Here is a 14977-nt window from a genome sequence, read left to right on the forward strand (position 1 = left end):
AAATAAACCGTCTTTCCTTCGTTCCTACCACGGGACGTACTCATCAATGCACCTAGAGTATTAATGGACCAAACGCCACTTCGAGCCGCAACAGGCTACAGTACAGCAGAGCTTAAATTGTACACTCACCGATTCTGTTAATCATCCTGATGATGCCTATTTGGTCTTGTGGCACGTAAATTCAAAGAAAATAATTTTGTTTGAATATACACGACAGTATGACTTCGTCTTACCCGAGATGAGCCCGTACGTGTTGGTGGTGCGCTGCATGTAGAAGAGGCACATCAGCTGCGGGAAGAGCATCACGTACACGACGTCCGCCGACAGGCTCCACAGTGCGTACACAGACTGCACGCTGAGTGCCATAATGGTAGCCGCCACTCCCACGACGCACACCATGGCGCGAACCACGACGGCCATCTCGTTGCCGCTCGCCTGCGTCAGGGCCACCACCTTGGCGGTTCGCACGCCGACTTGCCACGAGAAAACCCGCGACTGTAGCCGTTAACTAAACAGTGCACAGTGAAGGCACGGACCTGACGTCTTCTCACCTAGCCCGATATAGAGGGCCTTCTTCTGGCTGCACTACATTAAAGAAAGAAATTGCCTGTGGCAAATGGAACAATTCTAACCCTCGATACAGTGTATTCAATAAGGCCGCAATTACTTCTACAAGAAATCTAAATCCTTATTTGAATAATTAACGTAATTATGCTAATTCACTTTTTAATTCATTACTTTACGGTGCATATTTCAATGTATGAATTGGAGCAAGTGTGTTCAAGGCATATTGACTTAGAACAACTTTTAATCAACGCATTCGTTTCTAGATATCCGTCGTCAAGCTTGAGGTATAAATAAAGTTTCATTCTACTTACCTTTTAAAAGAAAAACTCTGATTTATGCAGTGCAGCACAAAAGTAACTCGAATGCGAATGTATTTCGTCAGGTACGTTGAAAATAATCGTATCCAGCTTTTCTGGACACGAGGGTTTATTTCGCGGCCCTTAAACTTTTCAAACTTCCCGCGGTGACGCCTGATGACGTCAATAAAATAAAATAATTAAAACTATCCCTGCGCATTGAACTTCGCCACAACGCTTGTCCTGCCGGCGTTATCAGTGTTCTTGATAAGGGGTTGCTGCTCGTCGCCTGGCAATGACTTATCATCCTAAGAGCATTTAGTCGCGACGACCGATGATTGATTCTGGGGCGCGATAACGTAACTCTATTCCGAACAAAAAGTATTCCAAATTCCGGACGTCAAAATGACGCGACTGTTTCTGCGTACGGGGGCGGGAACCTGCGACGTTTTTTAATCTGCCCAACCTTCAGCCTCCGTCGTTGCCGGAAGCATGTTTTGCTTGTTTTTTACTTGCAAAGGGACCGTATAGCAACTAACATTTAGATATTAATGCCTAATAAAAGAACAATTGTATGTCGCTGAGAGTAAAATTGTTTTGTAATCTTTTGACGCAAGATAACTTGAAGCGCGCTTTAAAGTAAACACAAATATTTTAGTTTTTCGCGTCATAGCCACACATGCGCCAATTCCGCATCCAATCCATTTCGCTACGCACGCGTAAGATGGCGGCTACGTGAAAACAGCTGATCGCTTCTGTGGGCCGCGCTTGGTGTATTTTTGCCCGTAACGCTGCCTGATTAGATGAAATCTCGGCGTACGAGATGTACTTTCGCCCCAGAAGAATTTTGGAAGCTGTGAACATCATGAATACTTTGAAAGCGTAGTGCTCGGTGAGTAAACACATCTTTCTTTCTTGTGCTTAATGACTGAGCAGTAGCATCTGAACATCTGCGGTGATCGCATGGTGTTCACTTTTGCTTTTATTCGCATAGGATACGGAAGGATTGATTAAGGTTGGAAGGCATCTCAACAGATAGCTGGTAAGTAAACGTTTTCTATAAACGATCGCAACTATCTCCGAAAGGTGGTCTGTAACAGAGGCTCATTTTTTTTTCTCTGCCACACACTGCTGCGGAGTGATACATTCCCCCGCGCGGGCGGTACAGACACTCCGCCAACCCGCCAACAGCCGCTGGAGGATGCGGCCTGCAGGGCAGCCGCCGAGTATGCGCGGCAGGGGCAGCTGGCTGAGGCAGCGAACGCGGAGGCCGCCAGTTTCCACCAGCTGCTGCTGCAGCAAAATAGGCAGGTACGTACAACTTGGCCAGGTCATTTTTTGAAGAGGTGATTGGTGCGCATGGTAATGTACATTACAACCATATTACACATGAGAGGCATCTGTAGTCATTTGGCTCATTGGCTCATGCACGTTTATACATCTCCTTTGAGGTGTTCTTTAACACATAGCAACTTACAAAACATTTCCATGGTTGCATGTATCACCACAGCATGATCATCTTTTGTTTAACAATTGAACTAGTCACGAATACTGTCTTCTGACAGGCAGAGGCAGCTTGGTAGAATTTGCTACGTTTCACATGTTTTAAACAGAACAGACCATATACGTTTGCACGGCCATTTCTCATGTCATATGTAAATGATCTCGCTGCCCTCAAGAGTAACCTTGCTGAACCTGTAACACTTGCAAACAGTGCGAATCAAACGTTTACATTGCATAACCTGCAGCTGAAGTAAGTGAATTTGTTTCGCAGCATCATCAGCAGCTGGTGGAGGAGCTGAGGGCGACCCGGGTGGTGCAGCAGCAGCTGGCAGCAGAGATGCGTGGTTTGAGAGAGGCCACTGGCCTCATCGCGACAACACTGCGCCAGCTCCTGGCTGCCCTGGCTCGCCACCGAGAGCAGCGTCAGCCATGAGGGACAGTCCCCCCCCCCCCATATCATCCTTTAGTACTAGTACAAGTGTTGCCCATCTTTCCGTTCAAATCACCGCTGCAGCATTTGGTGGTGGTGCCCATACGTCCTCGAAAGCTGCTGTGCCGAGTTGTAGCCAGTTTTATGAAATTATGTGCAGGTCATGTGCGACCATGGCAGCGAAAACTGATAGTGCTGTGATGTCACTTGAAACACGAATGCATATTTTTTTTTTGTTTATCGCACTAAAGTATGATATGACTGCTCTCCCTACATTTCTGTCCCTAATCATATTTTTTTTCAAGGTAATTTCTTTTCATGTGAATTTTCACTTGCAGTGCAAGTTTGCCCAAGTGAGACGTTATAAAATATATGTAGAATTTTCGCCATATTTCCGTTAGGTGTTGTTCACTTTTGTTTTGCTGTTACTGATATGTTTCAATGCGCACCGTTTTTCTAAGGAAGATATACACTATGCAATCACTTTTACAGCAACTTCGACATTGTCTCGCACACATGCAGGTGCACTTAACTACAATGCTGTGATAACTGGAAATGAATTTTCATGCCATATGTATGTCATGTTTGCAATGTGAAACATTTCGTGCCTACGCAATGCAAAGTGGCCGAATTCGAATTTTTTTAAACACCAAGCGCCTGTTACTTGTGATAGTTATTGTCATATTTCAGGTGTCCTTACCTATGATAGCAGTACAATCTAGTCCCCATTGTAGTTGAGCACAGTTTGTGACATACATAATGGAGACATCGATGTGGCCACTATTTTGACATTCGCTGCCAGGCTGCTCTTGCAGCCGTTATATGAAGTACTGTTGAAGTGCCAAACATTTTCTAACTTGTCGTTCCTTAAAAGCATGTGATGGCTGTTTTATATTGTGATCTTATTACGGCACTAGTCATTGAACTATTTCGTGCTACAAACACGCTGACTACATAATAGACAAGACATCTTTCTTGCTGTTAAGTTGTTGGATGAAGATAAATGGTTGTGTGCGAGTTCAAAAAAACATCATTATGCTCGTGTCATATTTATGCAATTTAACATCTGCCATTGGTAGTGTACTGGGTCTCATGTAGTGAGCATCACACGGCTATTTTGGCGCCATGAAGTCATGCTCTGTGTGCTTGTCTGTCATTTGCTTTGATGAAAGATGGCATTGAAGATGGATCACATGGTTTTATTTACAATGCAGATATAAATAAACGATTTTAAACAATCAATGCAAGTGGCACTTGAAATGAATATTTACAATTTGTGTTCCTTCAATTTCAGAAGTATTTACATATGTACACTCTCCCAAGGAAGAATAACCCGCTTGACATGCCAGGCGATCGGTTTTGGCATAACTTGGCCTTATGTCAAGGAACTGTGCGGTGGCTGTGTGGCAAAGCAGCGCAGGGCCTACAAGGTGCGTGAGAACAGTACACATGGTGGAGCGAGAAGTGTTGTGCTTGGCAGCAGCCCAAATAGGAAGCGAGGAGACGAAGACTAATATCCTCCCATGCACAGTGCAGATGGCGGTGACAGTGTCGGTGATGACAGAAGCAGCAGCAAATAATTTGGCAAGCCCCAGCTGCCCAGAGAAGTGGCTACAACATTCTGCTGATGAACACAAAGTGTTCTATCCACAGGTACTAAATGAAAGGCTCTCATGTAGTGTCACAGTGGAATGATGCAATCATCTCCGGTAGTGACAGCTCACTGGCAGAGGACACGTGAAAACGCTGGTTATGATTGAGCAGATTCGATAAAAAAACAACACGCTATCCACTAATTGCACACATTTCTTCACATTGGTTCCTGCTCTCTATTAGGTGTGTAGACAGCAGTAATAAACATCTGCCTGCAGTGTCAGGCACGTGTTTATTGCTGCTGTCGGTGCTGCTGTCGACGCAGCCGCCTTCGCACCCTTTTCAGGTAGTGCTGGTGCTGCTGCCGTGTCGTGCCGAAGGAGCTAATAACATTATCCCGGGCAGCACAACCTTTTAAGTACATTATGCGTGCTGCCCTCACTCGGGGAACTCTCTGTGGGGAGGGGTAGCCACTTTCATCGTCACTACTGCTGCTGCTGCTGCTGCTGTCATCACTAACATCGTCCGACACGCCACCTTCGTCAAGACACAAGTTGTGCAACACTGCACATGCTGCAACGATGTTGGCAGCACGGTCTGGTTCGTATTGGAGGGCGCGGTACCGCTGAAGGCAGCGGAAGCGGCTCTTCAGGAGCCCAATGCACCGCTCCACTACGGACCGCGCGGCAGCATGTGCAGTGTTGTACCTGCCTTCTGCAGTGTGCATGGGAGGGTGGCCTGGGACTGTGGTCAGGAGCCATGGTTCCAGGGGCTAGCCGCTGTCACCTGCAGGATCATAAAAAATGGTATGAAATCTGCACAAAGTTTAGTAGGCGAAGCATGGGTCATGTAAAGTTCACCTACTACAGAAAGGTTGCAATAAAGGAGTATACAGGCTGAGCACCTGACACAGCTGTGATCACGGATGACAATAGCTGGGACATAGTAGCATCCCTATTTGCAGCAAGGCAGCTCTTTGTGCAGTCTTCATTCACAAATGATTATCAGTGTAAAAAAGAATGTGACAACACGTGCACTGTACACTCACATTAAAAATTAGTTTGAAGTACAGCGCAGGTGTGTTGCCACTTTGTTTCGTGCAGATACTATTGAAAAATTTCTACATCTCGCCTATACTTAATAACCTACTATAACGTAAGGGGTCCGGGCTTCAATATTCTCTTACGGTGCGAGCACGCTTTGCTGCATGCTGCCAGAATTGCAACTGTACAAAATTTTCCCGCTGCTCACCGAGGAGGTGTTCGCCGGCCTTGGCAATATGCCCCTCCAGGAATCGACGACGCAACCACGTAGTTCTCCAGACGTGGGCGTCGTGGTCTGACCCGGTCGCAGAGCGTCGACAGCGAGGATCCGCATGCCTGCGTCGCAGATCTGACGAGCGCGCGCACAGATAAGCCAGGCGTTGCTATGACGGGCAAATTAGACAAAAATTAAGATACTTACGAACATTGTGTTGAGGGCGTAGTAGCCTTTGCGGCACATGAATTCGGTGCGATGATGGCTATAAGGCTGCCGTCCACGCATCCGATGACGCCGCGAATGGAGCCGCGTCGAAGGAACCCTTCCTTCACGGCCGCCTTCTCCTCCGACATCTTCGGATAATGCACCCACTTGTTGCGGGCACCGGCGTGGACGATTGCCTGCGCCACGCGTCGCACACACTTGCTGACCGCAGGCTGGGTCACGCCGATCGTCTCCTCGCTCCCTACCGAGGCTTGAAAGCTGCCCGTTGCGAAGAATCGCAACGCGCACGACACTTGTCGCTCCACAGACAGCGCCGTTTTTCTCACGCCTCCGAGTTCCTCCGCCACTTCGTCGCACAGCCACCGCACAGTTTATTTCTTTAGGCGGAAGTGCCGCCGAAACAGATCGTCTGGCATGTCAAACGCATCCTCCGGCTCCCTCCTCCCGCGCCCGGGCTGACGAGCCGCCACCGCCGCCGCCAACGCAATCAAGAAAGCCGCCATTTTTTAGAGCGCAGCTCTTTGGCGTCCGTTCCTGGGTTTCGCGTCGTCGTCGGCGTTGTCGTCGGCCTCGTAACCAGCTCTGCCCCCCTTTCATCCCCCCAGCGCTAGCAGCGACCGACTGATACCGCTGGATGCCACTGACGCCGCTAGAGAGTCAAAATAACGTGACTGCATAGAACACCGTCGCCGCCATGCAGAAAGAGGAGGAAAGGGTCCCCCCCCCCCCTGTTCTTGTGTGGCGGATAGGGTGCTCTTCAGTTGCCGACGCGCCGGTTATTTCACGTAGGCCCCGGCACGTCGACGAATACGTGACCACCTTCCCACGGCTAGACCTGGTTCTTAGCGCTGCGGAAGCGAGGGTATCATATTGTTTGTGTCGGCATCGGCGGCGTTGTCCCTGAAACCAACTCCGCAGCTGGGGTTGACTCCCTATCGGCGTCAGCGGCATCAGTCAGTCGCTGCTATCTCTTCCCTCCTCCCTTTATCGTGTTGTCCGCTTGCTGCGCGCGCTTCTGCCCCCATCGTTTGCCGCTGGGTGTACACGCCGCCCCCCTCCCCCCTCTTCCTGCAAGTCTCCGGTTGTCAAAGCGCCGTCTCGAACTTAATTCCTTTCTTCGCTCCTCCTCCAATGCAACCCCTGTGCGGTGGCAATCAGAGAGCCAGATCGGTGGCGGCGGATCTGTATATGTGCACCGCCCGAGCCGAAATTGCCGCTGCCGTTCGCCCTGTGCGGTGGCAATCAGAGAGCCAGATCGGTGGCGGCGGATCTGTATATGTGCACCGCCCGAGCCGAAATTGCCGCTGCCGTTCGCCACTGCGAAATTATCTGCCAGTTCTTTCTGAGCCATGAGCGAGACGACCGATGGAAGTCCTCCGTCTGCTGCTGCTGCTGCTGCTGCTAAACGAGCTGCCAGAGCAGAGGCCCAGCGCCGTCGCCGTCAGAATCCAGAGGTGCGTGCCGCCGAAGCAGAAGCTTACCGTCGCCGCCGTCGAGATGATCCAGGAGTACGCGTCGCCGAAGCAGAGGCTAAGCGCCGCCGCCGAGAAGACCCTGCCGTTCGCGCCGCCGAAGCGGAGGCTCATCGCCGCCGTCGAGAGCAACCAGCAGTAAGCGAGGCTGAAGCAGAAGCTCATCGCCGCCGCCGAGAAGACCCTGCAGTTCGCGCCGCCGAAGCGGAGGCTCATCGCCGCCGTCGAGAGCAACCAGCAGTAAGCGAGGCTGAAGCAGAAGCTCATCGCCGCCGCCGAGAAGACCCTGCCGTTCGCACCGCCGAAGCGGAGGCTCATCGCCGCCGTCGAGAGCAACCAGCAGTAAGCGAGGCTGAAGCAGAAGCTCATCGCCGTCGCAGAGAAGACTCTACCGTTCGCGCGGCCGAGGCCGAGGCCAAACGCAAACAAAGGCTCGCAAACAGTCAGGGTGCAACAAATGCAACAAAAAAATTCTGTGATAGCGCATACATGTGTTGCTCGATTTCTTTGCCTCAATCTATCGAAAAGGTGAAACAGCTTATTTGCTGCGCTCAAATTTCGCATTAGGAAGTAACGTAATCGTCGGTAATTTTTTTTCTATTCCAAACGGAACAGGGCACTCACCGGTTATTCCACGAATTTGGCGGGTTTGTTCGGCATAATTTAGCATAATGAGTGCGTAAACGTCACTTTGACGTAGCAGTTTTTGAGCATTCCTGACGTCGCTTGACAGGCAGGAGAAATGGGCGCCGCCTCGAAAAATTCGACCCATGAGCGAGCAGTGTCGGCCATGTTGGAATAGAAACAGAAAGGAATAGTTTTACGTTATACCGACCCTGGGCTTTTGATACGGTTCTTTTATTCCTTCCCCTTTTTCCTTCTTGATGCTACAGAGTACACAAGCTGGTGTAACCGTCAGAAGCACTCCGTGGCGGCCTTTCTTAAGTCGGGAGACATCCTTAACATCCGAGTAGAATGTTAAGGATGTGGTGTATAGGATGTGTACAGCGTATAGGAGAGACGCCGTCGTGGACGGCTTTTGATTTTCACCTATCGATTTTGTTAAAGTGTCCCCAATTGTTTCCCTAGCGGCTATGCTATCTGCACTCATGGGCTACCGTAGCAGCTGCAAATCGACATCTGCTTAAGACATATAGATGGATATGTTGGTTTGCTACTTTGACGCAATAGCCACGACACAAGAACTGAGCAAACTGTCTCTGTGTCGTCGTCCGTTAGCACGCTATGGCCGAAGCTGCTCGCAATATTGCGTCACATTTACTAGCTACTAGGCCAGGGACACCCTTGGGTATGACATATACAGTACTTGCAGTTAGTTCCCAATGTAGTCTCCTGTCACGGTTATAAATATGCTTGAAGATAGACCACTATTTAAAATTATTGTGCAGTAATATATGCGGGATTTGTCTGTTCTCCATATTGTCTACCATGTTGCCGTTCCGCCTCTACACTGTAGCCACAATCAAGACAACCAGGTATCGAACGCCATAAAGGTTTCCCACATACTCAAAGACCTCGCGCACAACTCATGACACTTACTTGTATTGAAGAGTTGTGCGACTGCCAAGGACATCCTTAACAAATATGACATAATGCATTATGCGGTTTTACGTGCCAAAACCGCGATCTCATTATGAGGCGCGCCGTAGTGTGGGATCCCGGAATAATGTGGACCACCTGGGATCCTTTAACGTGCGCTTAACCCTAAGTACATGGGTGTTTTCGCATTTGACACCCATCGAAATACGACTGCCATGGCTGGGATTAAATCCCGCGACCTCGTGATGAGCAGCCGAACCAAATAAAAACTAAGCAACTGCGGAGGGGAAGGAATGTTGGCAGTTTGAGGAAGGTGACAGATGGCACATGAGACAATTTATTCCCATCCTCATGGCGCGAGAATTGGCACCAGCTGTTGAAGAATGACACCGTGGAGTGCACTGTATTTAATCTGATGGAGTCCGCGCCCAATATTTCAGACCCGAATCACACTGTAACAACTGACGACCAGGCATCTCGCTTATACGTGCAGTCGCCTGACAGCTGATGGGCGCTGGCGTCAACCACAGGACCTACGTACATGACCTCTCTTCAATACATTCCGACATTCTCGCCCTGTTTCGCACCATCGCGTTTTGGCTGAACTGCTTCGACAGCCAATTTATTTGTGCCAAAATTTGGCCACCAAGTAAACGGTATGGTTTCTTATCTTTAGGTAATCTTCTATATTTAGGCTAATGCTGTACTGAGATTTCCAGCGGTTTTACCTTTCCCGAAATGCCCGCACTTTTGTCCAGCCTCTGTTCAATTGTGAAAGATATTTAAGAGACGTTGAAACCATAGCACGGCCCCTTGACCACGCTGGTAAAAAAGTCATTTTATTTTCCTGCAGTCATGTGCAAGCTTCTGCCTTCTTGCCGTTCGTCAAGTCTAGAAGTTCTGCGCGTAATTAACAAAGCTACATTAATGAAATAATCAGTAATTGATCTTATGTGGCTAAAGAAATTTAGCAGTTTGGATCCCGTCCTCGAGATTATCCAGCCGAGCGAAGGAATTTCGAATAAACATGCTTTTGTAACAGCCAAGCGAGCAAACATTTTCCTATTAGAAGCTCTTGGAAAGCGTAACTGACGCAGAAAGAGAACATCTGTAAAGTCGCCGAAAGAACAGCGATTCAACACGGGACACAAAGAAGGAAACACACACACTGCGCTAGCAACTTGAAGCGCTGTCCTTTCTGTGATAATGAAACAACTAGCCCGTCAGTCAATCCTTTCGAACCTGTAAAGTCAACCTGACTGCACCTAGCCTTTTGTGATGCTGTCATCAATACTATGGCCGCGTCAGCATTTTCCTTGTGGTAAGTCCTCTTCGATTTTTATTCATGGTGTTTATTCGAAGGCAAGTAGTCTAAATTTTAGTGTCAATATAGCAGTGAAAATGTGTCGCCGAAAGCTTGCTTGGTCGAAGAAGCGATGCATGACGCAATGATGGTACAAATTTAGCTCGTCGCTGGCATCGAGACAATGCGCTACCGTAGAGGGAAGGAAGATAACGAAAGTGAATAACTTGGTAGCTGCTCAGGGAGCCGTGCCAATGGTGACGGTGCCATCGTGACGAAATCTGGGGCGGCGATATTAACGGCTGAAGCCTCTTTTTTCTTTAATTCTTCTTTTACCTTTTTTTTACAGCGAAGCCGTTGAGAGGCAGCTTTATCTCGGGCCCAACTCCGACGCGGCCTATTCAAATAGATGTAAAACGCAGAAAGACTTTGCTGAGATAACCCCTGAACCTATTTTAATGAAATTTGTTGAATTCTATAGACAAAGATAAATTCTAGTGACTGCTACAAGCTTAATTCTTACTTTTTGCCTGAATTTTGTTTAAAAGATTTTCAGAAATTTGAAAGTGCGAAAATATAGAAGCACGATGTTTACAAATTAATAGCTCCGCATTTACAACAGCTATTGCGCTTGTGTAAGCGGCACCGGTTAGATCATTCAAAACGGACAAATTCGATAGGTCGATTTATATATGATGTGAATTTGTTACGTTGTGTACAAGGGTCCTGCAAAACCTGTATTTCCATATTACTAAATTTTTTGAGATTCATGTGTACTATATCAATTTTGTCCAGCTTAGGTGTGCTGTGAGATGCAAGGCACATTGTGATAACATTTTCAATTTCCGACAGACAGAGTTGAAAACTTGATGGTTTCATTTTCAGAAAATTTGCGATTTTGGCCAATTTTTTATTAACAAATGATGACCTAAATCAAAAATTCCAAACCAACGCTCACTGGATTTTAAGTTTTTCTTTTAAGTGCAACAAAGATCGCCAAGTTTGCTGCAGTAATTGCGCCGAGAAACGAGTTCTCCTTTTCAATGTATTCACACAGTAGCCCCGGAGCTAAAGCTTCCTCTTGAGGACTATTTTCCCCACTATCGGGTCCGCGTGTAGAATAAAATGCTGAAGATAGTGCAATGCCGGACGGACCCACGGCGGAGGTGAGGCAGGCGTTAAGCACTCCTCATGTGTGGGCCGATCCCGAAGATAGTGCAATACCCGGCCGACCCGCGGCGGAGGTGCAGTCCGCCATTAAGTGGCCCACAAACACAGCTTCCCTGTCATCCTTCTTCACAGAGTGGAAGGGAACTGCGTTTTTTTTGCATTCATTTCGCTTTTATAAAGCGATGGTGCTATAAATGCTGTATCCTTAACATTGTTTATCATGTAAATAAATGTGACGTCGAAATTCGCAACCTAGCCACAGCGCGTCTTGCATCTATTCAAAATATCCTACGTTAGTAGTCCGTATACATTTGGCTCCATTGGCGTGGTTTGGAAGTGCAGCATTTCGTGGTAACGTTAACGCTGCCACACGGAATTCTGTGCATACACAGCAGACAGTTTTAGTTACACGTACGCGGAGGCTTTGCGTACGTAGAGCTTCTACGTGTAAGCAGTGCGCCTGCGTAGAACGTAGCGGCCGCGCGCTGATCTAACGGACGTACAGCCGCCCTGATTTTTAATAATATAGCGCGAGCGTCGACTGAACTGCTGGTGAGCGCCTTATAACGGCGATAAGCGTGCAACAAGGCGAGAGTTCGCGCACGAGCAGGAAGAAAGGGCGTCGTCTGCTACGCTGTTCCGATCATGAGGACACACTCCCTGCCACAATACCATTTCGCAAAAACACGCCAGGCAGTAGAGCACATGCGCATGAATAAAATGCGACAGTGAGACGCGTGATGCCGTCTCTTTTTTGCTAATACGTCGGCCGCGCTGGCGAAGCAGATTGAAGATAAGAGAAAATAAAATGAAGGAAACGCAGCAACAGGTGGAAACGATTGCCTGGATCACGATAAAAGACGCACCGACCAGCTGTTTAATCGGTATTTCAGTGTCTAGAGGGTATAACAATTGCACCGCAGCTTTCAAACGTGCCCTTCCGCGGAGGGTGCCTCCTTGCGAGTTATCATTTTTCGGTTTTTGTGGCTCTGGACCAAGGCCCACTTATGCTGTCTTTTTTTGTCTTAATTCAGTAAAGTTTACTGACTCACTCCTGAACTACTTGGAGAGCAAAGACACGGAGCCACGAATGGTTGCGCTTTCCTTTTGGTTTTCTGCAAGAAGATTGCCGTTTCCTGCATGCGTCACCTGAGCTGGAAATCGTAGTCGTCAGATTAGGAGCGATGAGTGCATTGAGAAGCGTGGTGTGTATAGGAAAGTTTTTTTTTTTTTTTTTGAGGAGAGGAGGGGGTAGTAAGGCATAGTTGCGTGTATCCGCGGAAGTTATAACTTTTATTTGCATGGTGCATTTTAGAACTGAAACAAGGCCTTGACTCAAGGTTTTCACACATCAGACTTAGAAGTTAATAACGCTGAAATTCTCCTCCAGACTGAGCAACACCCGCGATGCGCCTGGGCAGGGAGTCGAAGAGTGCGGGCACAAGGTTCATGTCATCCTTGAGGGCATCCCATTCACTCTTCACGGCTTCCCATAAGTCGTCTGGCGATGCATCGTGCAGACTCATTTTTGACAAGTTGGACTTGAGGATACCCCACACATTTTCAATTATATTGAGGTCCGCTCCCTGGGGAGGCCAAGACAACGTCATGATGCCTAGTTGTTCCAGAAGTTCTTTCACGGCGCGTGCAGTATGAACCGGTGACAGGTCATGCTGTAGGTAGAAGCAACCATCCGTGAAAGGGCCGTCCGGAAGATGGGGAAGAAGCTCCTCATTATTAATCTCCAGGTATGCTTCTGCACAGAAACGGCCCGATATACGACGGAGTGGGCCAAGACCGTCCTTAGTTATTACTCCCCAAATGTTTACACTCGTCCTGCCACTAGACTTGACCTTCTGAACATAGTGTGGATCAAATCTGCAACAGAGGAAGAAAATTTTATAAACAACATAAATTGTGTGAATGGCGCTTAGACAAGATTAAACGACACCTAAAAAAATATTATGGCAACAATACACCCGCTCTTTACATGGAAGTATAATCCATCCACAATCTCAGCAAACATTTTTCAAATTTAACCAAGTATAAGTAATGCTATTAAGGAACAATTTTACCCGCCTGTGCTGCATCATCTATTTCTTGAACAGTGACAGCTGAAATTGATAATCACATGTTACCCCGCGAAGCAAATGCCATATACTTTCGCAGATGTAAGCCAAACATAGCCAAATAAAAAAAAATGAACAATGCTAAATCACCTACCTCATTAGGTCTGGCCGGTAAACTTTCTGTTGCTGGTTCCATTTCGTGCAAACCGTGGACTCGTCTGTGAAGACAACATTTGCCCAGTCCTCAACGGTCCATTCAATATGATCGCGTGCAAACTGTAGCCTTTTCTCCTTGTTAGTCGCCGAAAGCTTCGGCTTCTGGGCCGCAACTCGATTGCGAAGACCTGCTTCTCGAAGACGGACACGCACCAAATTGTCACTCACGTCCACTCCAGCAACCTGCTTCAATTCGCCAGCAGTCATGAAGGGCGCTACACAAGCCGCAGCAACAATGGCATGGTCCTCTTCTTCGGTTGTCTTACGCTTCAAATGTCGAGGCGCGTCACAAATGCGCCCTTCGTCGCGATAAGCCTGAACTATCCTACTTACGGTAGCCTGAGTGACTCCAACGCTCTTAGCGATTTCTTTCTGAGACTTGTCGCAAAGCGACATTGCGATGACGCGGTGGCGTTGTTCCATTGGCACGCGCGGAGGCATTTTCCGCCGAAGAGAGCGTTTGAAAGCTGAGATGCCTTTTTATACTCTCGAGACACTGCAAAGCTGATTAAACAGCTGGTCGGTGCGTCTTTTATCGTGATCCAGGCAATCGTTTCCATCTGTTGCTGCGTTTCCTTCTTTTTATTTTCTCTTATCTTCAATCTGCTTCGCCAGCGCGGCCGACGTATTAGCAAAAAAAGAGACGGCATCACGTCTCACTGTCGCATTTTATTCATGCGCATGTGCTCTAGTGCCTGGCGTGTTTTTGCGAAATGGTATTGTGGCAGGGAGTGTGTCCTCATGATCGGAACAGCGTAGCAGACGACGCCCTTTCTTCCTGCTCGTGCGCGAACTCTCGCCTTGTTGCACGCTTATCGCCGTTATAAGGCGCTCACCAGCAGTTCAGTCGACGCTCGCGCTATATTATTAAAAATCAGGGCGGCTGTACGTGAGGTTCAATTCTTTGCGTGCGTTTCTTGCGCACGTAGACAGCTTCGCACGGGAGTTTCGCGAGATCCCGAACAAGCGATAGCGGGCCGGGCGCGCAGACGGCTTGCATCGAAACACGGCGACAGGATTGAATTGGCTACCGCAGTGTTCATATATCTCGATAGATGGAGCTACGTGGTCTCTCTTGGTGCGCGTCGCGTACGTGTGGCTAAAAGCGTATCAGATAGCGTGCATGTAAGGTGCGTAGGTTTTTCACGTTTGCCTATGTGAAGTCTCCACGTGCGTGTAACTAAACCTCTCTAATATTTCCATATAAGCATTGCTTTCCTTTCAACGCGAAAGCACTAAGGAGCCCACGTCACAGAAATTCCCGCGTCCAGCGTTGGCCGTCGCCTTAGCAAAAAAAAATTTCGAACCATATT

The 14977-nt window shown here is 48.1% G+C and overlaps 1 protein-coding gene and 1 long non-coding RNA gene across 2 annotated transcripts; one reads left to right on the forward strand and one right to left on the reverse strand.

The window, feature by feature from the left end:
• The first annotated feature begins 935 nt into the window (after positions 1–935).
• On the forward strand, positions 936–4005 carry LOC129387072 (uncharacterized). The gene is made up of 3 exons (XM_055075791.2): positions 936–949; positions 2003–2174; positions 2638–4005. Exons 1-3 carry the CDS (start codon positions 936–938, stop codon positions 2797–2799), a joined length of 348 nt encoding a protein of 115 aa, XP_054931766.1. The 3' UTR covers positions 2800–4005.
• An 8648-nt stretch (positions 4006–12653) lies between these two features.
• On the reverse strand, positions 12654–13818 carry LOC140216021 (uncharacterized). Its single transcript, XR_011892666.1, has 2 exons — positions 13603–13818; positions 12654–13257 (listed from the first exon to the last, which is right to left on the reverse strand). It is a non-coding gene; the product is annotated as an uncharacterized lncRNA (long non-coding RNA).
• Positions 13819–14977: the final 1159 nt, after the last annotated feature.

Source organism: Dermacentor andersoni, chromosome 2, assembly GCF_023375885.2.
Source record: "Dermacentor andersoni chromosome 2, qqDerAnde1_hic_scaffold, whole genome shotgun sequence".
In the NCBI taxonomy this organism is placed as follows: Eukaryota; Metazoa; Arthropoda; class Arachnida; order Ixodida; family Ixodidae; genus Dermacentor; species Dermacentor andersoni.

Bases quoted from the DNA above. Each gene is read 5' to 3' on its own strand.
- LOC129387072 (XM_055075791.2), top strand. The intron at 2,175-2,637 runs GTACGTACAACT...TTTGTTTCGCAG, and splicing joins TGCTGCAGCAAAATAGGCAG to CATCATCAGCAGCTGGTGGA.